Source organism: Bos grunniens, chromosome 11, assembly GCF_055505025.1.
Source record: "Bos grunniens cultivar Pamir isolate PY7600 chromosome 11, Bosgru_T2T1.0, whole genome shotgun sequence".
Lineage (NCBI taxonomy): Eukaryota > Metazoa > Chordata > Mammalia > Artiodactyla > Bovidae > Bos > Bos grunniens.
The window spans coordinates 24,982,109-25,006,366 of NC_141175.1; the positions used below are offsets into that span (position 1 = coordinate 24,982,109).

At 37.6% G+C, this 24,258-nt stretch overlaps 1 protein-coding gene across 5 annotated transcripts in view; it reads right to left on the bottom strand.

Moving 5' to 3' along the window:
- The window catches only part of NBAS (NBAS subunit of NRZ tethering complex), a 329,576-nt gene that overhangs the window by 298,239 nt on the left and 7,079 nt on the right, over positions 1-24,258 (bottom strand). For all 5 annotated transcript variants that reach the window (XR_015135793.1, XM_086323557.1, XM_086323555.1 and 2 more), the window contains exons 5-6: positions 24,103-24,150; positions 19,369-19,412 (exon numbers count right to left, since the gene is read on the bottom strand). Coding sequence is in view for 4 of the 5 variants with exons in the window: in XM_086323557.1 (XP_086179683.1) it covers positions 19,369-19,412; positions 24,103-24,150 (92 nt within the window). In the remaining variant the exon portion in view is untranslated. The remainder of the gene's footprint in view (positions 1-19,368; positions 19,413-24,102; positions 24,151-24,258) is intronic.

Here is a 24,258-nt window from a genome sequence, read left to right on the forward strand (position 1 = left end):
GTTAGATGCTGTGTCCATTCTGTTCATAACTTTATCACCAGCGCCTCATACTCTGCTGGTACACAACAGCACCCCGGGGCTGAAGAAGCACACTGCAGTCCACTGCTCATGTACCCAAATTAGAAATGGAAAAGGGGAAGAACTGAAAATAAGGAACCCTGGGCTTTATTCTCAGTGATGCTGTCCAACGGCTGGGTGTGACCATGGGGCGATCACCAAGGGTTCAATGAACATGGTCTCCCAAACATTCTCCGACTCTGACATTAAGAACCAGTGAGCAACAACAAACTAGCAGGACTAGAAGACACGCAGAGGAGTTAATTATCTAAATGTTCGCACATATGAGAAAAACTATACAGTCCTAGAACAAGGAAGTTCTAAAGCATAAGAAAGTTTGAAGCTATAAAGGAAAAAAAGAATGACAAGAGTGGCTACCACCCCCCCCAAAAAAAAAAAAAAAAAAAAAAAACCTCTGTGAAAATAAGACATAACAAATGTAAAAGGCAAATGGATTTGGAAAAATATCTGCAACAAATGACAAAGGATAACATTCATACTATAATACAGAAATAATAAGAGAATAGTCAAATAAGGACATAGTCAATAAAGAAAAGTCAAGTAATCCAAGAGGAATATAGACAAAAGGATATGATCTAACTATTCACATACACACACACACACAAAATAGCCACTTAACATGTTTTACTTAATAAATAAAGATACGCAAATTAGAAATGAGATGCTTTTTTCCCCCCTGCTAACCTGATGATATTTTAGAAAATGGGTACCTTATAGTACTGATTTGAACCGGTTAGTGAGATAACCTTCCTAGCTCATGTGATAAACTTACTGGAAACCTAAGAGTTTCAAATTTCTGGAGGAGTCAGAGAGAAAATATAATTGTTTTGTTTATAACATATAATTTTACCAAATTATTTTCATAATTAGTTTGAGAGGAAGGTTTTCCCTACTCCCAGAAAACACAAGATTCAAACCTGTAATTTTTCAGATAGAAACCATAAAAGTTATAAACATATTTGCTGGTTCATTCAGTCCTTTGTTAACTTTTGTGAAGTCATCAGGTTTTTCATTAGAATACCAGGACATATCAAAATATTAAGAACTTCATATAATTTCTGGGATATCTGTATTAGTAATTTTACCATACATTATAACATGAGTGGATTTATTACTCATTTGATAATCTTTTTCATGTAATTTAACCAATCAAATAAACAGTTTAATATCTCCCTTTGGGATGTTTCAGGGGTCTTCTGAAGCACCCCAAAGTTAGCTAGAGGTCAAAAGAACTTCAAAAGAATTCTATTTAGGAAGTTTTATCAAAAAGATCAATTAAAAGGGTTTAGAACATTTGGTCAGATTTAGTCAATGTTGATGGGTGTATCATTGCTTGCTGATATGTCACAATAGGTGTAAATACCAAGGCTCAAGGTCTAGTGAAAGTCAGCTCTGTCATCTTGGACCTAGTCGACTAACCAGTTTTCTAATGGCTGTGTCATTTCTAACAAAATCCATTTATCTAACTAATTGTAATCCAATTTTGCATAACTCTGATCATGCATAACTGATTATGCATAACTCTTTTTAGTATTTTTTCATACTTTTTTTTTTTTTTACTGAAAACACACTTCCTACTTTCCTTTAGCAACCAAGAACTTTTATATTAGCATTTTATAGATTGGTGAGCATAAATAACAGTGATAATTTCTAAAACCCTTGCTTTCTTAGAACGTTTTAGGATGGCACCAAACATTTTTCATTTATAGTCCCAAATTTCTTTAGTTTCTCTGTAAAAGGAAATTAGTGTTTAGTAGTAAATGTTTCAAAGTCTTATTTTATTTGGAAATGACCTAACTACTCAATAGACTTCCAACACTTAGCACACTTGGCACAACCCTTAGAAATTTAAGTTACACCAATCTGGAGAGACTATTTTAGATAGATATTTCTAAAGAATAATTATTCTTAATAGAGTTTATATAAAAGCTCACCTCATTTACATTTTTTTTTAGAAGTTTCTTCACTCGAGGTAATGTCCTTGTTGACAAACTCGTAACAGGTATAATATTTAACTTATATTAAACCTAGGTACAGTAAAAATATTATACTTACTGTTAATTACTCTAAGACATCTCTATATTAGATAGGTCAACAAACAAACATTAATATCAGGTATTTATTACTGAATATTTCCTAGTTCACATGAACCTGGAATTTATTGTTTAATTTATAATTATTTGATTTGTAAGCACTTAATTTGGTTATATTTGATTAAAATGAGGGTAATTTTAGGGAGAAAAAGATGCTTTAATAAATGTTAAATCCCAGTTTGTTAATGGAGGTCTACCAATGGAGGTAGTAAGACTCATTTCTTGGATAGTTCTTTGCTGTTATGTGATATTAATGTAAAATTTAATTGAATTCTTAAAGAACACCCTAAGTTTGTTTCTGAAGCTTATCTCAGTAATCTATCTTTGGATGAAGATCAGATGCCTCATGACCTGCAACCAGGACTGGAAAAAGACATAATTTAAGGGACTGTCTCCAACCTGGATAGGACTTTTTTATCAGGTACTCTTAACTAGCTCAGGCTTCCCTGGTGGCTCAGAGGGTAAAGCGTCTGCCTACAATGCGGGAGACCTGTGTTTGATCCCTTGGTCAGGAAGATCCCCTGGAGAAGGAAATGACAACCCACTCTAGTACTCTTGTCTGGAAAATCCCATGGACTGAGAAGTCTGGTAGGCTACAGTCTATGGGGTCGCAAAGAGTCAGAGACGACTGAGCAACTTCATTTTCACTCATGGTGCTGATAGTGGAAAAAGAATGGCTTCACTCATACCTTTGACCTGGTTGTATAAAGTATAACTTTCAGGAAGGAAACATGGCAGTAGCTACACTTTGAATACTATACCCACGGACAAACAGGATGTCTTTTCCAGCATTGTTACAAGGGGAAGGGGACAAAGATAAGAAGAGAAAGAAAAAAATAAGCCACAGTACACCATGTAAATTTCCACAAATAGGGAAATAGATAAATAAAATGGGGTTCACATTCTATGAAGAATGCAAATTAAGATAATACAATCTTGTTACTTTTCAATTTCATTATTTGAATTTGTTACAATTATGTACTGCTTTTGTAATTAAAACGAAAAAAAAAAACCAGAGTAACTAGTTTCAGATTAGGCCTCCCAGTATAAAAATAAAATATGGCAAAGAACTATTTTCAGATGGTTTATTACAAGCAGGACAAGATGTGATGACAGGGAGAAAGGGAAACGGATGAGGTGAGCCCCAGGCTCGCCCTCGCTCTCTGCCAGGAAGCACTTTCTCCACTAGGTGTATGAAGAGAGACCTCAGACAAGACATGGAAGTCTAACTGAACTGCGATGAAGGTTAGAGTTTGGAGCTACCAAGCTGACTAGAATCTGCAAGGCAACCTTCCAGACGAAAGTGGGTAAGGCAGAAAAGGAACGCTGAAAGTATGCAGAGAGGAATCCCTGGGTTTCTGGCCAAACACAACTTTGTACACACTTGGAGAGGATGAGTTATCAGAGGGAGAACAACTAGCAGATCTTAGGGAGGATCTGAAATGGTAATAAGTTCCAGCTAGCCACAGTGGATGGAGAAGGAAATGGCAACCCACTCCAGTGTTCTTGCCTGGAGAACCCCAGGAACGGCAGAGCCTGGTGCACTGCCGTCTATGGGGTCTCGCAGAGTCGGACACAACTGAAGCGACTTAGCAGCAGCAGCAGCAGCAGCCACAGTGGAGAGACTTCACTGAACACTTTGAGCATTTCTAAGAGATCCTGGACAGGCCTCATCTTAAAGTAGAACTGATCTAACCCTAAAATAAAAGCTATTGTAAAGCATATCCTACAACACTGATAAGTCTTAAAAAATTAAGCCAATCCACAAAGAAATTAACTTCCCAAAACAAAATGCAATACCCTTAAGAAAAGATAACAAATACCAGACACTCTATAACACAGCACCCATAATGTTGAGCATATAATCTAAAGTTGCAAAGTATGTGAAGCAGGAAAGCATAACCCATATCATGAAAAAAAAAAGAAACCTGTCAATAGAAATATACCCAGAAATGATACTTATCGAGGAATAAGCAGACAAGGACTTCAAAATAGCTATTAAAACATATTTTGGGATACAAAAAAAAGTATAAACAAAGCGAATAAATAGGGAATCAAAAAGAATCTGATGGAAACTATAAAATGCCCAATTACTGAAATGAAAAAGGTAATACCTGAAATGAAAAATTCATTGGATGGACTTAAAAGTACATTAAGCACTGTAGAGGAAAAAAAAAAGTTTAAACTGATACCTTGAAAACTTCACAAAATAAACTACACAAATTAAAAAAGAGAGGGGAAAACTGAAAAAATTAATAGAATATCAGTAACCAGTGGAATAATCACAACCAATCTATAAGTGCCAGCAGAGGGGAAAGAGACTGAGTTAGAAAACTTTATTTGAATTTTAAATAACATCCATAAAATTGTAAATGTGATGAAATCTACAAATCCACTGATCTTAGAGGCTTAATGGACCTACAGGAAGATAAAGTAGAAAAATGAAGTCAAGTCATATTGTTAGAGGAAGCACACTGACTGAAACCACCCACCCTGGCCAGACACCATAGTAACTATTTGCATGGAGTTGTTTTACCACAGGAGGTCCTGGTAAGGAACATGGAACTAATAAGCCTCCACCAACCAAAGAGTTTGGTAAAGGTCAAAATGAGACACCACATGTCCAACCACGTCCCAGAATCCTTCTCTCTGGCATCCATCTTGGCTGAACAAGGCGTGCACCACCAGGAAGGAGTCTGAGTCAGAATGACTGGCTAAAAACAACCCGGAAACTAATTCCATCACCAAAACACCCGAGACTGCAAGCCATGTGACAGAGCTGTTCTCCTGGGTTCCCTTACCCTCCTGCTCTCCACCTGGGCGCCCTTTCCCAATAAAATCTCTCGCTTTGTCAGCACATGTGTCTCCTCGGACGATTCATTTCCGAGTGTTCGACAAGAGCCCAGTTTTGGGCCCTAGAAGAGGTCCCCCTTCCTGGAACAATGATAGTCAAATTTCTAAAATCAGTGATAAAGAGAAAATCTCAGAAGCAGCTGGAAAAGAGAGACATTACCTACAGGAAAACAGTAATAGAAACGGCTGTTAACGTCTCATCAAAACAATGCAATGACCTCTTTAAAGAGCTGAAAGAAAAAAAACAATCAACCTGGAATTCTATATCCAGAGAAGATATTTTACAAAAATGAAGGCAAAAATCAAAAATGGTTTCAGATCAACAGACCTGCATTACAAGAAATATTAAATAAGGTCTTCAAGTTGAAGAGAAACACTACCAAATGGAAACTTTCACAAAAAGAAAAAGTTAAAAATAATAGAGGTGGAAAATAGAAGAAAAAATGAGAGATCCATCCTTGTTTAATTCCTTAGTTACATGACAAAAAATTAATAATATACTGTAGGTTTAACATTTATTTAAAAAGTTAGAAAACAGTACAAAGGAGTAGGAGGGAACAGATACACACTGTATAATTAATTTTTAAATGTACATTGTAAATCCCAGAACAAATGCTAAAAGGAACAGAGAAGAGATAGGACAAATAGAAAAATAAGACACAATATATAATGAATAATGCAATAAATGAGATCAAAAACACTCTGGAGGGAACAAATAGTAGAATAATGGAGACAGAAGATAGGATTAGTGAATTAGAAGACACAATGGTAGAAATAAATGAATCAGTGAGGAAAAAAGAAAAACAAGTTAAAAGAAATGAGGACAATCTCAGAGACCTCTGGGACAATGTTAAATGCCCCAACATTCAAATCATAGGAGTCCCAGAAGAAGAAGACAAAAAGAAAGACCATAAGAAAATACTTGAGGAGATAATAGTTGAAAACTTCCCTGAAACGGGGAAGGAAATAATCACCCAAGTCCAAGAAACCCAGAGAGTCCCAAACAGGATAAACCCAAGGTGAAACACCCCAAGACACATATTAATCAAATTAACAAAGATCAAACACAAAGAACAAATATTAAAAGCAGCAAGGGAAAAACAACAAATAACACACAAGGGGATTCCCATAAGGATAACAGCTGATCTTTCAACAGAAACTCTTCAGGCCAGGAGGGAAAGGCAGGATATACTTAAAGTGATGAAAGAAAATAACCTATAGCCCAGATTACAGTACCCAGCAAGGATCTCATTCAAATATGAAGGAGAAATCAAAAGCTTTATAGACAAGCAAAAGCTGAGAGAATTCAGCACCACCAAACCAGCTCTCCAACAAATGCTAAAGGATCTTCTCTAGACAGGAAACACAAAAAGGGTGTATAAACTTGAACCCAAAACAATAAAGTAAATGGCAAAGGGATCATACTTATCAATAATTACCTTAAACGTAAATGGGTTGAATGCCCCAACCAAAAGACAAAGATTGGCTGAATGAATACAAAAACAAGACCCCTATATATGTTGTCTACAAGAGACCCACCTCAAAACAAGGGACACATACAGACTGAAAGTGAAGGGCTGGAAAAAGATATTCCATGCAAATAGAGACCGAAAGAAAGCAGGAGTAGCAATACTCATATCAGATAAAATAGACTTTAAAACAAAGGCTGTGAAAAGAGACAAAGAAAAACACTACATAATGATCAAAGGATCAATCCAAGAAGAAGATATAACAATTATAAATATACATGCACCCAACATAGGAACACCACAATATGTAAGACAAATGCTAACAAGTATGAAAGGGGAAATTAACAATAACACAATAATAGTGGGAGACTTTAATACCCGACTCACACCTATGGATAGATCAACTAAACAGAAAATTAACAAGGAAACATAAACATTAAATGATACAACAGACCAGTTAGACCTAATTGATATCTATAGGACATTTCATCCCAAACAATGAATTTCACCTTTTTCTCAAGTGCACATGGAACCTTCTCCAGGATAGATCACGTCCTGGGCCACAAATCTAGCCTTGGTAAATTCAAAAAAATTGAAATCATTCCAAGCATCTTTTCTGACCACAATGCAGTAAGATTAGATCTCAATTACAGGAGAAAAACTATTAAAAATTCCAACATATGGAGGCTGAACAACATGCTGCTGAATAACCAACAAATCACAGAAGAAATCAAAAAAGAAATCAAAACATGCATAGAAATGAATGAAAATGAAAACACAACCCAAAACCTGTGGGACACGGTAAAAGCAGTGCTAAGGGGAAGGTTCATAGCAATAGAGGCATACCTCAAGAAACAAGAAAAAAGTCAAATAAATAACCTAACGCTACACCTAAAGCAACTAGAAAAGGAAGAAATGAAGAACCCCAGGGTTAGTAGAAGGAAAGAAATCTTAAAAATTAGAGCAGAAATAAATGCAAAAGAAACAAAAGAGACCATAGCAAAAATCAACAAAGACAAAAGCTGGTTCTTTGAGAGGATAAATAAAATTGACAAACCATTAGCCAGACTCATCAAGAAACAAAGGGAGAAAAATCAAATCAATAAAATTCGAAATGAAAATGGAGAGATCACAACAGACAACACAGAAATACAAAGGATCATAAGAGACTACTATCAGCAAGTATATGCCAATAAAATGGACAACGTGGAAGAAATGGACAAATTCTTAGAAAAGTACAACTTTCCAAAACTGAACCAGGAAGAAATAGAAAATCTTAACAGACCCATCACAAGCATGGAAATTCAAACTGTAATCAGAAATCTTCCAGCAAACAAAAGCCCAGGTCCAGACGGCTTCACAGTTGAATTCTACCAAAAATTTAGAGGAGAGCTAACATCTTTCCTACTCAAACTCTTCCAGAAAATTGCAGAGGAAGGTAAACTTCCAAACTCATTCTATGAGGCCACCATTACCTTAATAACAAAACCTGACAAAGATGCCACAAAAAAAGAAAACTACAGGCCAATATCACTGATGAACATAGATGCAAAAATCCTTAACAAAATACTAGCAATCAGAATCCAACAACACATTAAAAAGATCATATATCATGACCAAGTGGGGTTTATCCCAGGGATGCAAGGATTCTTCAATATCCACAAATTAATCAATGTAATACACCACATTAACAAATTGAAAAAAGCCATATGATTATCTCAATAGATTCAGAGAAAGCCTTTGACAAAATTCAACATCCATTTATGATAAAAACTCTCCAGAAAGCAGGAATAGAAGGAACATACCTCAACATAATAAAAGCTATATATGACAAACCCACAGCAAACATTATCCTCAATGGTGAAAAATTGAAAGCATTTCCTCTAAAGTCAGGAACAAGACAAGGGTGCCCACTCTCACCACTACTATTCACTTTTGGAAGTGAAAGTGGAAGTTTTGGCCACAGCAATCAGAGCAGAAAAAGAAATAAAAGGAATCCAAATTGGAAAACAAGAAGTAAAACTCTGTTTGCAGATGACATGATCATCTACATAGAAAACCCTAAAGACTCCACTAGAAAATTATTAGAACTAATCAATGAATACAGTAACGTGGCAGGATATAAAATCAACACACAGAAATCCCTTGCATTCCTATACACTAATAATGAGAAAATAGAAAGAGAAATTAAGGAAACAATTCCATTCGCCATTGCAATTAAAAGAATAAAATACTTAGGAATATATCTACCTAAAGAAACTAAAGACCTATATACAGAAAACTATAAAACACTGGTGAAAGAAATCAAAGAGGACACTAATAGATGGAGAAATATACCGTGTTCATGAATTGGAAGAATCAACATAGTGAAAATGAGTATACTACCCAAAGCAATCTATAGGTTCAATGCAATCCCTATCAAGCTACCAATGGTATTTTTCACAGAGCTAGAACAAATTTCACAATTTGTATGGAAATACAAAAAACCTTGAATAGTCAAAGCAATCTTGAGAAAGAAGAATGGAACTGGAGGAATCAACCTGCCTGACTTCAGGCTCTACTACAAAGCCACAGTCATCAAGACAGTGTGGTACTGGCACAAAGACAGAAATATAGATCAATGGAACAAAATACAAAGCCCATAGATAAATGCATGCACCTATGGCCACCTTATCTTTGACAAAGGAGGCAAGAATATACAATGCAGAAAAGACAATCTCTTTAACAAGTGGTGCTGGGAAAACTGGTCAACCACTTGTAAAAGAATGAAACTAGAACACTTTCTAACACCACACACAAAAATAAACTCAAAATGGATTAAAGATCTAAACATAAGACCAGAAACTATACAACTCCTGGAGTAGAACATAGGCAAAACACTCTCCGACATAAATCACAGCAGGATCCTCTATGACCCACCTCCCAGAATATTGGAAATAAAAGCAAAATTAAACAAATGGGACCTAATTAAATTTAAAAGCTTCTGCACAACAAAGGAAACTATAAGCAAGGTGAAAAGACAGCCTTCAGAATGGGAGAAAATAATAGCAAATGAAGAAACTAACAAAGAATTAATCTCAAAAATATACAAGCAACTCCTGCAGCTCAATTCCAGAAAAATAAATGACCCAGTCAAAAAAATGGGCCAAAGAACTAAACAGACATTTCTCCAAAGAAGACATACAGATGGCTAACACATGAAAAGATGCTCACCATGACTCATTATCAGAGAAATGCAAATCAAAACCACAATGAGGTACCATCTCATGCCAGCCAGAATGGCTGCGATCCAAAAGTCTACAAATAATAAATGCTGGAGAGGGTGCTGAGAAAAGGGAACCCTCTTACACTGTTGGTGGGAATGCAAACTAGTACAGCCACTATGGAGAACAGTGTGGAGATTCCTTAAAAAACTGTAAACAGAACTGCCATATGACCCAGCAATCCCACTGTTGGGCATACACACCAAGGAAACCAGAAGTGAAAGAGACATGTGTACCCCAATGTTCATCGCAGCATGGTTTATAATAGCCAGGACATGGAAGCAACCTAGATGTCCATCAGCAGACGAATGGATAAGAAAGCTGTGATACATATACACAATGGAGTATTACTCAGCCATTGAAAAGAATACATTTGAATCAGTTCTAATGAGGTGGATGAAACTGGAGCCCATTATACAGAGTGAAGTAAGCCAGAAAAAAAAACACTAATACAGTATACTAACGCATGTATATGGAATTTAGAAAGATGGTAACGATAACCCTGTATGCGAGACAGCAAAAGAGACACAGATGTACAGAACAGTCTTTTGGACTCTGTGGGAGAGGACAAGGGTGGGATGATTTGGGAGAATGGCATTGAAACATGTATAATATTATATATGAAACAAATCGCCAGACCAGGTTCGATGCATGATACAGGATGCTTGGCGCTGATGCACTGGGATGACCCAGAGGGATGGTATGGGGAGGGAGGTGGGAGAGGGGTTCAGGATGGGGAACATGTGTACACCCGTGGCGGATTCATCTTGATGTGTGGCAAAACCAATACAATATTGTAAAGTAATTAGCCTCCAATTAAAATAAATAAATTTATATATTAAAAATTAATTAAAAAAAGAAAAATAAGACAGTAAACCCCAACCAGCTCAGTAACTACATTAAATGTAAATGTCCTAAACATCACAATTAAATGACAGAAATTGTCAGACTGAAAAAATAAGCATGACTCAAGTTATATGATTTCTACAAGACCAAGAGATGTACATTTAATAAATACACAGATAAATGCAAAAGAGGTAATAGAGCTATGTCATGCAAATGCTAATCATAAATGAGGAAAAGAGGAGATAAAGATATGTCATACAAATGCTGATCATAAAAAAGCAAGAGCAACTATAATATCAGACAAAACAGAACTCAACTGTAATAATATTAGACAAAATAGAATAATATTAGACAAAGAGTATTCCTGCAAATAGAAAGGGACATTCCATCACAATAAAGGAGCCATTTCCTCAAGACAACAAATACCTGCAGATACCTAAAAACTAGAACCCCTAAATATCAATACATAAAGATGGATAGAACTAAAGGTAAGACAAACAAATATGCAATCATATTTGGAAATGTCAACCTTCTCTCAGGAACTGATAGAACAACTAGACAGAAAATTAGTATATATAAAAGTGTGAACAGCTCTGACACCCAATTCAATGTACTTAACACTTATACACCACTATATTCAATATCTGCACCCCATATGCAATAATCAAATCCTGAAGACAGAATTATTTTGAAGACAGACAATATGCTATGCATAAATCAAACCTTAATAAATTTAAAAGGTTAAAATCATATCAAATATGTTCTTCAATCCCAAGAGAATTAGATAATAAAAATGTTTATATTAGAATAAGCTTAAACGCTTACAGAAGAAAAAAGATTTGAAGTCAATGATCTAAACTTCCATCTTCCATCTAGACAAATATGAGCAAATTAAATCTCACAGTCAGAAGAAAGGAAATAGAGCAAAAATCAGGAGAATAGAAAACTAAACCATAAACCTATTTTTATTGAATATTAGTAAACTGATAAAAATCTGGCTTCACTGACCAAGAAAAAAGAAAACACAAATTACCAGTATCAAGAATAAAAGAGGAACATCACTACAGATCTGACATAAAATAAAAGGTAATAAAGAAACATTAAAACTTTATGCCAATATATGGTAAAATATAGAGGGAAATTCCATAAAAGATGGGAATAAAAAACAGAGGAAATTTAAATTTTTAAAAGCCTTATATCTATTTTTAAATTCTAATTAAGAATTATCAATAAAAACCTACCCACAAAACTCTAGTTTCACTAGTGAATTCTACCAAACATTAAGAAATTAATTCCAATTCTACACGCTAGTAAAGTAATGCTCAAAATTCTCCAAGCCAAGCTTCAGCAATACATGAACTGTGAACTTCCAGATGTTCAAGCTGGTTTTGGAAAATGCAGAACCAGAGATCAAACTGTCAACATCCACTGGATCATCGAAAAAGCAAGACAGTTCCAGAAAAACATCTATTTCTGCTTTATTGACTATGCCAAATCCTTTGTGTGGATCACAACAAGCTGTGGAAAATTGTTAAAAAGATAGGAATACCAGACCACCTTACCTGCCTCCTAAGAAATCTTTAGGCAGGTTAAGAAGCAACAGTTAGAACTGGACATGGAACAAAAGACTGGTTCCAAATAGGAAAAGGAGTACGTCAAGGCTCTATTATTGTCACCCTGCTTATTTTACTTATATGCAGAGTACATCATGAGAAACGCTGGGCTGAACGAAACACAAGCTGGAACTGCCGGGAGAAATATCAATAACCTTATATATGCAGATGACAACACCCATACTGCAGAAAGTGAAGAAGAACTGAAGAGCCTTTTGATGAAAGTGAAAGAGGAGAGTGAAAAAGTTGGCTTAAAGCTCAACATTCAGAAAACGAAGATCACGGCATCCGGTCCCATCACTTCATGGCAAATAGATGGGGAAAGAGTGGAAACAGTGTCAGACTTTATTTTGGGGGGCTCCAAAATCACTGCAGATGGTAATTGCTGCCATGAAATTAAAAGACGCTTACTCCTTAGAAGAAAAGTTATGACCAACCTAAACAGCATGTTAAAAAGCAGAGACATTATTTTGTCAACAAAGGTCCGTCAAGGCTATGGTTTTTTCCAGTAGTCACATATGGATTTGAGAGTTGGACTATAAGGAAAGCTGAGCACCTAAGAATTAATGCTTTTGAACTGTGGTGTTGGAGTAGACTCTTGAGAGTCCCTTGGACTGTGAGGAGATCCAACCAGTCCATCCTAAAGGAGATGGATCAGTCCTGGGTGTTCATTGGAAGGACTGATGCTGAAGCTGAAGCTCCAATACTTTGGCTACCTGATGCGAAGAGCTGACTCATTGGAAAAGACCCTGATGCTGGGAAAGATTGAAGGCAGGAGGAGAAGGGGACGACAGAGGATGAGATGGTTGGATGGCATCACCGACTCAATGGACATGAGTTTGGGTAAACTCAGGGAGCTGGTGATGGACAGGGAACCCGGTGTGCTGCCATCCATGGGGATGCAGAGTTGGACACGACTGAGTGACTGAACTGAACTGAACACAAAGTCTTACAGAAAAAAGGGAACACTTGACAACTCATATTTTGAGACCAGCACTACTCCAGTGCAAAACCAGAAAAACATTACCAAAATAAAAATCTATAAACCAATAATTCCATTGGCAAAGACAGGTAACAATAATATGCTATCTGTTACACACAATTATCTGCACAGAGGCCTACTGAATGTTCTACCCTGCTGGTGAAATCAAGTACAACACTGAGGTACTTACTGCTCAGAGACCCAATACATGGGCACTTCTGCATAATGTGGGTAGCTGGGAGACCTATGTCCTAACACAGGAAGTTATCCAGTTTAAAAAAAATAATAATTTAAAAAGATACTTCAGGAAATTCTTCTTGAACTTCAACTTAGACGACTTAAACAATCTTTAAATGAAGAAAGTAGATTATAAAACATTTACTTCCATAGAACATATCTACAGTAAAAATACTTAGAGAAAAAAACATCTGAAAGAACAGATCATGAAATGTTAGTCTTACTCATCTCTGGATGATGTGCTTATCTTTATTTTTTACTTTTTGCTCATTCTTAGTTTCTGAAACTTTTACTGAGAATGTGTATTGTTTTGTCAACAAGAAAAAATTTATTAACATTCATGAAAAGAAATTTAAAAAGCTATATAAGCTGAGGCTCCTGAATCACACAGTTCAAGAGAGAAATGTTTCATTTCAAAACCAGGGCGCTTCAAACAGTCTATGCTTCCCAACATTTTTCCTATCAAGACACACACACTACCGTGTCTGTACAGCACTGGTGGCTCAGTGGTAAAAAGAATCCGCCTGCAACGCAGGAGGCACAGATTCGCTCCCTGGGTTGGGAAGATCCCCTGGAGGAAGGAATGGCAAACCCACTTCAGTATTCTTGCCTGGGAAATCCCACGGACAGAGAAGCTGGAGGGCTACAGTTCATGGGGGTCACAGAGAGTCAGACACAACTTAGCAGCTAAACAACAGCATGGCACCTGTGGGTAAGTAGATGAGGCTGCTGAAAACTGGAGGCAACCAGCCTGGGTTTGTGCTGTCAGAGGGCCACCAGGCCACTGGACAATTGATGGCCTGGTGGACAACTGATGGACAATTGGGGGCCTCAGCCCACATACATCTAGGCAAGCTGCTACTCAGCATTAGGAAGCTCTGGGTTATGGTATCTCAAACTCAGAAACATGAGAAAAATCTCCTGATTAACATAGGAAAGCTCTAAAAATGTCTAATTCCATGTGCTATTTTTAAGTCTTTATTCAAGACAGAGAAGACGAAATTACTATTTATGGCCTGGCAAACACAGCCAAAACAAGTTGCAATCCACATTTAAAACATCCTCAAACTGCATATATTTTATCAAACAATAACTGAAAAATATTGAAGTGGAACCAAATAGCTCCTATTTCAGTCTGCAGACTCTACAATGAGTTTCAGAAATGCGGTAACAACAATCTGGCTCCTTCTCTCCAGGCATACACAGGAAACATCATTTGGCAGATGAGTTATGCCCATAAAGATGAGTTAGATGATAAGCAAACGATCATTACCTCACATTATATGAAATGGAAAGAAGCCATTAATGCAGCATTAAAGTCATAAATTCACACATTCAGAAGCCAACAAAATAAAACATTAGTTCTCAAAGCATTATTATCTCATTCATGCTGCCACATTAACTGTACGCAGTAAAGTGAAAAGTGAAAGTCGCTTAGTCATGTCCGACTCTTTGCGATCCCATGGACTATATGGAATTCTCCAGGCCAGAATACTGGAGTGGATATCCTTTCCCTTCTTCAGGGGATCTTCCCAGCCCAGGGATTGAACCCAGGTCTCCCTCATTGCAGGCAGATTCTTTACCAGCTAAGCCACCAGGAACCGCCCGTACACAGTAAAAGCTCTAACAAATGTTACAAATTGTCTGAAATACAGAAGGGTTAATCTTCCCATGTTCATGTTAATTCACAGATTTCTTGGTTTACTTACGGACTCAGAGCAGGGTCTAATGTCAAAGCTCAAAGGGGCCCTGAGTGTCTGGATCACTCCTAGATTCTGAGCACACTTCTCAGAAGCCCACCACATGGTCCCCAAGCCCCAACCCAACAAGAGGGAATCACTGGGGAAAAGGTAACTGAATATCCCCAACTATTCTGGGAACTTCTTGATCCTTATACTCTATTTACTCCAAACGTGGTCCACTTCAGTAAGTGCTGGTGAAAAACCTATAGAAAGCAAATTGTGAAAAACCTGGAACCCCAAAGTTTTAGAAAGTCACAAAAACTATTCACCTTCTATTATTCTCAAAAAGATACTAAGCAAACATGGCTTCTTATCTAGCCTTATAGATCTAATTGTGGTATGTATACACACTGTGTACAACAGAAATAAAAAACACGAGTATCATGACAATTACCCACAAACTTATATATGTGTATGATATACACGAAATACATACATATGTGTGTATGTACATACACACACATACACACACATGAACTTACAAAATTAACTCACAAGAAACAAGGAAATACACTATGTTCATAGATTCATTTACAAAATCATTTTAGTAGTTACCAAACACCATTATCCATTTGATATGGCCAAAACCTGTGTGCCTACTATGTGTTAGACACCATGCTAGGCACTAAGAATGAAAAAAAAATTTTTCAGTAACAGAGAAGCCCTGATTTCAATCTAATTAGGAATCACACAAGCAAAACAACAATTGAAAAAGGAAAGGAAATTAGGCTAAGTGCAATGATTCAGGTACAAAAAGTCCTACAGAAACATTAAGGAAAAATGCACAAAACATGAGGAAGAAGCCAAGGAAAAAAAGGTTGCCCAAAAAAGCTGATGTTTGAACTAAAACATGAGAGCTAATTAATTAAATAGGACGGTGGATGCACCTAGACCAACGGAACAATCGGCACCACGGTATAAAAAGCACGATGGGGCTCGAAACTGCAAGCTACTTGACGCCAGACCACGGGACACATGGCAGGGGCATCTCACAGGAGACACAGGCAGACTAGAGCTAGTCTTATCTCCTGAACTAGAAAATAAGAGCTGCATTCCACAGTCAACGGAGCACAAGTGAGAGATCTTAAGCACGTCTTACAGTACTAGTGACAATAACAGCTTCATGTCTCCTAAGTACTCAGTACGTCAGACATTATTCTAAGAGGTTTATATATGTATGTGTATATATATAAGCTCACATCATTTCCCCACAACCCTTTGTACAGGTTTAAGCCTGTATTACAGATCACTGAGGCTCAGAGACATAAAGTATCAATAACATGTCCACGGTTAGTATCTAGAAAGCAGCAGAGCCAGACTTAAAGGGAACCTTGATAGAATTCTCATTCAAGAATGATCAATTTGACAAGCAGTGTAAAGTATGGATTACTGAAGGGCATATAAAAGGAAACCTTGTTAGGAGACTGTTGCAAGAAACCAAGTAAAAAAAAAACGTTATGAGCCTGAACTAGAGCTGAGACAGATGACGTGCACAAGCAGCAAGCAAGCGTCATGTAAAGATTCCAGGGACGTGGTGAAATTAAGGTGAGTCTTCTCCATTGCATCACTCAGTATAAGCGCAATGAATTATTTCTCTCTCCCCCCCTCCCCAATGGGCTATAAATCCTTAAATCTAGGTAACCTATATCTTATTCCTTGTTGTATACACAGTGCCTAGGATAATAGTGCCTGGTATGGTGGCAACAAAATAAAATTTGTCAAGGAAAGAAAGAAGGGAGGGAAGGTAAAAGAAGAGAAAATGCCTGGATTTTTGCCTTGGTACAGATGAGAGTACCACTGACGAGAATACTGAGGGAACGGGGTACTCCAAGTAACAGAATGGAAGGAACAGATTTCAGGAAGCGGAGGTGAATTTATATAAATATGCAGGAAGTTTCACATTTGCTCTTAAGTGACAATGTACACTGTGTGAACTAACTCCATAAGAACTCTATTTATTAGTGGATCCACTAGTAGACAGTCCATGGGGTCCAAAGAGTTGGACATGACTGAACACAAAGCACAGACATGGAACTGGGGCTTCCCAGGTGGTTCAGATGGTAAACAATCCACCTGCAACGCAGGAAACCCAGGTTCGATCCTTGGGTTGGGAGGGTTCCCTGGAGAAGGGAATGGCAATCCACTCTGGTGTTACTTGTCTGCAGGATTCCACGGACAGAGCCTGGCGGGCTACAGTCCATCAGGTCGCAAAGAGTCCAACACAACTAAGCAACTCACACACACGCACACATGGAATTGTACAAGAATAATAATTCTAACATACTAATATAATTAATACCACCATTAACATGGGACTCCAAACATTTTTAAAACATTTGATTTTTACATCTGAACATCTGAGAATGAGAAGGAAACTGGCCCTAGGCCACCAATGGTGCATTTGACCAGGAGCTGAAGACCAGCCGGGGGAATCCTCTGTCTTCCCACCATTCCATAGGTTTCAAAACTATCAATGCCTCCCTTCTCCTGGCTCTTTCACTGTTGATTATTTTAACCTAATGCTGCTTTTAAATTAAAAAAACATTATTAAAAAGCAGACATTACTTTGCCAACAAAGGTCTGTCTAGTCAAAGCTATGGTTTTTCCAGTAGTCATGTATGGACGTGAGAGTTGGACTCTAAAGAAAGCTGAGCGCACTAAAGAATTGATGCTTTTGAACTGCGGTGTTGGAGAAGACTCTTGAGAGTCCCTTGAAATGCAAGGAGATCCAACCAGTCCATCCTAAAGGAAATCAGTCCTGAATGTTCATTGGAAGGACTGATGGTGAAGCTGAAACTCCAATACTCTGGCCACCTGATGTGAAGAGCTGACTCACTGGAAAAGACCCTGATACTGGGAAAGATTGAAGGCAGAAGGAGAAGTGGACGACAGAAGATGAGATGGTTGGATGGCATCACCGACTCAATGGACATAAGTTTGAGTAAGCTCCGAGAGTTGGTGATGCCCAGGGAGGCCTGGCGTGCTGCAGTCCATGGAGTCGCAAAGAGTCAGACACAACTGAGTGACTGAACTGAACTGAAAGCTGCTTTAAGGTAAAATATGTACACCATGTTCTTCCAAGCACATGGGGAAAAGGGCATGTGAAGCACTAAATACAGTGTCTGGCACACAATAAGGACACAAGTGGTTGTCATCACCAGTGACCATGATTATCATCATCACGATTCCGACAACCTCTCCACTGTTAAAGTAACACAAGGTCAAACAAACATAAGTGGAGGTGCTGTAAACAGAACATAACAGATGCATTTATGTAACAGCACATGCCCTTAATTGTTTTCCTCCATACCTCAGCCTTTCACACATGGCTCTCGTAGACCAAAACACTCCCCCTGCCTTCTCCTACCTTCTACTCATTCTTAAGCTTCCTCTCCAAAAGTCACTTTTCCTGAACAATCTCCTCTCACACTCTTGGTTAAACTCTCACCCTGCTCTGTATTTTTCCTTCAGATTTATCAAAATCTGTAAGAATATATCTGAGTGTCTACATGCCTTGTGAAGGGCTTCCCAAGTGGAACTAGCAGTAAAGAATCCACCTGCCAGTGCGGGAGCTGCAAGAGACACGGGTTCAATCCCTGGGTCAGGAAGATCCCCTGGAGAAGGAAATGGCAACCCGCTACAGTATTCTTGCCTGGAAAATCCCGTGGGCAGAGAAGCCTGGAGGGCTACAGTCCCTGGGGTCGCAAAAGTGTCAGACACAATTGAACGCGCACACACACACATGCCTCGTGAGGTAAAGGATCATGCATTTTTGCTCATAATCAAACCCCTCAAACCCAGCAAAATGTCATATATATCCATGAATGATACTCAGTAAACTTCTGCTGAATCGTGTATCAAAGAATGATCAAATCCAAGACTATTTATTAGTTTATATCTGACCAACTCCTGACATATCTACAAATGATTTTCTGCATTCAATTCAAAATAAAAGAGTACAGACACTTACAAGAACATTATTAAAACTGGCTAAGAATTTTGTACAATATGTCAATTTCATATATCTCCAAAATTCACATCTTAAAACAGAAATCAGTTAAGACATGTTAAAATTATTTTAATAAATTCATAATCATCCTTGCCAATAAATAGCATCTATTCTGATTTTTAAGAAATATTAGTTGTTGTAAATTTGAATTTCTCATTTTTTAAATATTCTGGAAACTCTTACCTTGACATTTTCCAATAATAGATGTAAAATCATCTTTTGCAGACCTGCAAAAGACATATGTAAAATTAAGACAACAGTTTTGCCATAACAATACTGTGTAGTACTACTATAAGACACCACAGACCAGACAACTTCTCTAGACATTAATGTTTAATGACATTCCTTCCCTCACACAGATAGGTTCTGTGCCACAAATAAGACCCTTTCATTGGTGACAATGTTTTCTTTCAACCTTATTTCACTAGGTACATAGCTACAGTAAGAATACAGCAATACAAGCATTAAGTGATTTTAAGCACAGCCTTTTAATACTATAGAGATGCCTGAACCCTAGCCCCAAAGGCTCTGGTTTAGTAAATCTGGGACGGGGCCCAAGCAAAAGTATTTTTTTTTTTAAAGTTCCACAGATGGATCCTGGTTAAGAACCACTGATGAGTATCATATCACAGATTTTAATCAGGGAAAAAAGTCTTGTTTTCATAAGTCGAACAGCTTTAACAAGTGACCATATACATATATATTTTATATATATAAATGACCTACTCAATATCTGTGTTCTTGAAATACATACCAAAGTAGTCTAATTATTATATCTTCAAAAATGAAAAATGTTAAACCTTCTAGAAAAGAATTTATAAACAATTATCCAAAACTTTAAGGTCCATTGTATTTGATCTAGCAATTTAATTTCTATAAAGCTATCCCTGGGAAATAATTACAGATATACACAGATAAAGGCAATTAATGCAGTCTAATTTATGAAAAAGAAAAATACAGCCAGTATAAAGAGATTAATTATTAAATTTTACTACACTCTATGAAATATTATACAATTATTGTAACATGAAAAGATGCTAACAATGTATTAATTTACAGAAGTTAAAGAAAAAGGTATCAAATAGAATATAGAGTATCATTCTACTAAATATACACATAGTTTATACACACACACAAATTTCAAAGAACATATATCAAAATGTTAATAGTAGACAACTTTTGAACCGTAAAATTTGCTGTTCTTTCATAAATACTTAACTATTTTCTAACATTTGTAAAATAAGTAAGCATTACCTTTAAAACAAATTTTAAAGACTAAGATTTTTAGTCATTTATTAAATTATATTAACAAAATCCAGCTACAATTATGGAAATAAATTTCCTCAAGAAATTAAGACTATACAGCCTCCACGTGGACTAGAACAAAAAAGACATGACCTCGCAAGTGAAGTTGACTTGATGTCAGTTCTTGTAACCTGGATAAAATATTCAACATGATTTCCTTTTCGCTTTCACTAACAGGATAAGTAACCGCAACTTTAGAGTTCAGATATGATTAAATGAGACATCACATATAAATTACCATGAAGCAGAGCAGGCGGCGCTAATGGTAAAGAACCTGCCTGCCAGTACAGGAGATACAAGGAACAGGGGTTTAATCCCCAGATAGGGAAGATCCCCTGGAGAAGGAAATGGCAACCCACTCCAGTATTCTGGCCTGGGAAATCCCATGGACAGAGGAGCCTGATGGGATACAGTCTATAGGGTCACAGAGAGCTGGACACAACTGAAGTGACTCAGCACACAGACTGAAGTAATATAATCACAAATCACAGTTTGCTCTTTTCGCTGGTAAAGGGGAGGAAGGGAGGGGAGACAAATTTGTTTTGTCAGAACTTCACAGAATATATTCACTTAAGATACTTGAGCAAATTGGGAAGAGGGGAGGCAAGGGTGCCTTTTTTATGAGTCCCTTATTCTAATGCTTTTTATTGTGTTTCATGAAAGTTTCTAATCAGTTTCCATATTTATAACAGCCCATAATCATAAGAAACTATCACTTCAATACTTAGGAAAAAAGGAAGTATGTATTAACCACTTATAATCCATAACCACCAAATGACAAGTAGCAATTCACAAACTGTTTTTCACCCATGTGAACTCCACACATAAGCAGGTTAGGTGTCATAGTAGAGCATGCGATTGAGGCCTTTGCCACTCACTTCAAAACTGAAGATGAGGGACAGCAGCCTAACCCTGCACTGCAAATAGCAGAGCTGTCTCCTCAACTATAGTGTTTCAGCTTTGCCTGTTTTCCACTAAAACTATCTCCTGTTAATAACTGCTTCCTAATACCAAATAACAACCCCAGACACTATAATTATCTTTCATATTCTAATTCAATCCACAAATATTTACTGAATACTGAGTGCCGACTACTATTACTACTGGAGTCAATCTTGGATTGTATGTGCTCCTCACTGTGGTAGAGAAGACACAGATGGAGCAGTGAGAATAAACATCTTAAAAATTCAGGCACAGCCACTAGTCACAGCGTTGACTTCAGGGATCTACCTCGCCCTTTTTCTTTGCTGACCACCCCACTTTGCTCAAAGACATTTCCTTTCAGGTTACTGCAAAGTAAGTGTGGGTGTCTATCTGCAACAAAAGCAACTGAATGCCAACGTGAACAAGAGAGTGGGCTCTGCCCCATAGTATCCTCTCCAGAATCTGCTTCACCATCCCACTTGCTGACAGGCCAGGCCAATAAAACATAAACTAAGCACCTATTACATCCAAGGAAATATACAAGTGCAAGGGATAAAAAAAAGAAAAGTTTCCATGCCTCCAAGGAACACACAGTATAAAGGAGCCGCAGACTTCAGATCCCATGCTCTGGAGTTTTAAACAAATGGTACCCCCTTGGAGTAGTGCAAAGCAGAGGTCATAAATATACTGGGGGAAACCCACATGTAAACATATTGGCATAGATGGCTAAAAGGCATGATCAAGAGGTAGTACAAATGTGTAGACAAGAGCATGAACACTGAAGCTAGAAGAGCTGATTTCAAATCCCTAGGCAAGTTATTTCACCATACTGTGCCAGAGTCCTCATTTCTAAAACAGAGAAAGAGGACTTCTACAAGGATTAAGCTAACACTTGTAAAACACCTACAACAGTGCCCAATACTGTTAGCATTACCTTCTTACCATTAATGTATTGATTATTATAGGAGCACCAAGGATCGATACCTAACCAATGAGGCGAAGGGGATCCAATGGGAACAAGTCCCTGAAAGGCTTTCTCATACAGCTGCCTCTTGGCCCCAAAAGGCTCTAAATGGACCAAGTTACAAAACTCTTGCAAATTACAGACCAGACGAAGAAGATCTTGATGACCATCATGTCTGTTGCCCAGAAATGTTCCCTCACTACTTAGTCTCAAATGCATGAGCGGACTCCTACAGAGCTGGCCTATGTATATGTTTTATAAATATTATTGTACATGCTAGCAATCCAGTAGCAAATCCTCTTACAAAAGCAAATAATTACTTTTTTTCTTTTCATCACAATTTTTAGTAACAAGTTCCAGAAACCCTTAGTAAAAATCTCCTTAACAAGCCTAAGTATCAATCCTTTGCCACATGTGTATTCCAGTCCTAACAACTAAAATCATTCCATTAACGTCCCCATTTGGGGGGGGGGGCGGCGGTGAGGGAGGGGCGGGAGGGAAAATGGCAATTTTGACTACTATCTGCTGTTCATAAAGAAATCACACGATGAACACATTTCTCCAAGAGAAACACTTCACATCACTGCAGCAAATGGAGTAGGAAGTACCAGCCCATCTCTATTAACAATTATCAGCTAAAACACCGTGCCCCCGAGGCTCACTCTTGCTGTTAGAGAAGAGGGCCCTGCCTATCAAAGCCATGTGGAATGAAGAGTGAAGTTCTGAAAAGCAGTCATTATTGCCAATCATCTCTGTCCTGATGGTTTTAAGAATGATCACAGAGGCTCTCAATCTGAAGTCAGAGCCGCAACGGGAGCTAACCCTCCATCTACTCCCCTAAAGTCAGGGCCCCAGTGGGAGCTAACCCTCCATCTACTCCCCTAAAAGTTATCCAAAGCTAACTCCAGTTCTGTTTGGATAAATGAAAAAAGAAATTTTGCGAACAGAAACAGTGTGCTAAAAACTGAATGCTTATTAAAACTAGTTTCAGTCAACAACAAAGTATCGGAAAAAACTTCTGACTGGTATCCAGGCAGCCTGAAATTTCCACCTCATTTGCTTATTTTTTGAGACTCAAGACTTGGGGCTTTCCTGGAGACAGGAGTGGCCCCCAGATTTAGAGGTACAATATGTTTAGTCTGCTGTTGACAATTTCCTGAGAGCATAAACCAGTTTTCCTAAATTAGTTGCCAATGTTGCTATTTCTTTCACAACTGATATACTACTTAAAAATAAAGTGCATGAGAAGCCCAGCTCTGAGAAGTCTTCTAAATGTGTATGTAATACCACTGCTGTCTCAGGAGGACAGAGAATCAGTGGTCCCTAGTAACACTAAGCCTTAGTGTTCTGCAGGCCCATATTCCATCTACAGCTTTATGCCAACAGAGTAAAGCTGTCTCTATTGCTTTTTCACCTTCCTGAGCATATGCTTACCTGACTTAGCAATAACAGAAGAGTGATTTTCAGAGCTCTGGAATATATGCCTTTGTCTACTGAGAAAGTAAAATTTCTCAGGAGACAGAGTGATCCAGGGAAGTAGAAGGCATACTCTGAAAACAGCCTTCATCCTTTAATTAGCATAAGTTGGCATTTGATACCTTACAAAATTACATGAGTTAATAACAAAATTCCTTTAAATATACCCCCTTTAAAAACCTGAGTTCTCATAAATCAAGTAAATCTTTTCTGTAGGGAACTGCTGAATGAATACAACTGACACTTACCTGATCTCCACACACTGGTCTTGAACTGCAGCCAAGAGTTTCCCATTGCTTTCATGGGGAGAAAGAGAAACAAATCCCTGTATGAGTATCTATAGCTCTCATTATCATAGATGGAACCATTTTAAGACGTTAAAATTATTTTCAAATTTTTTCACA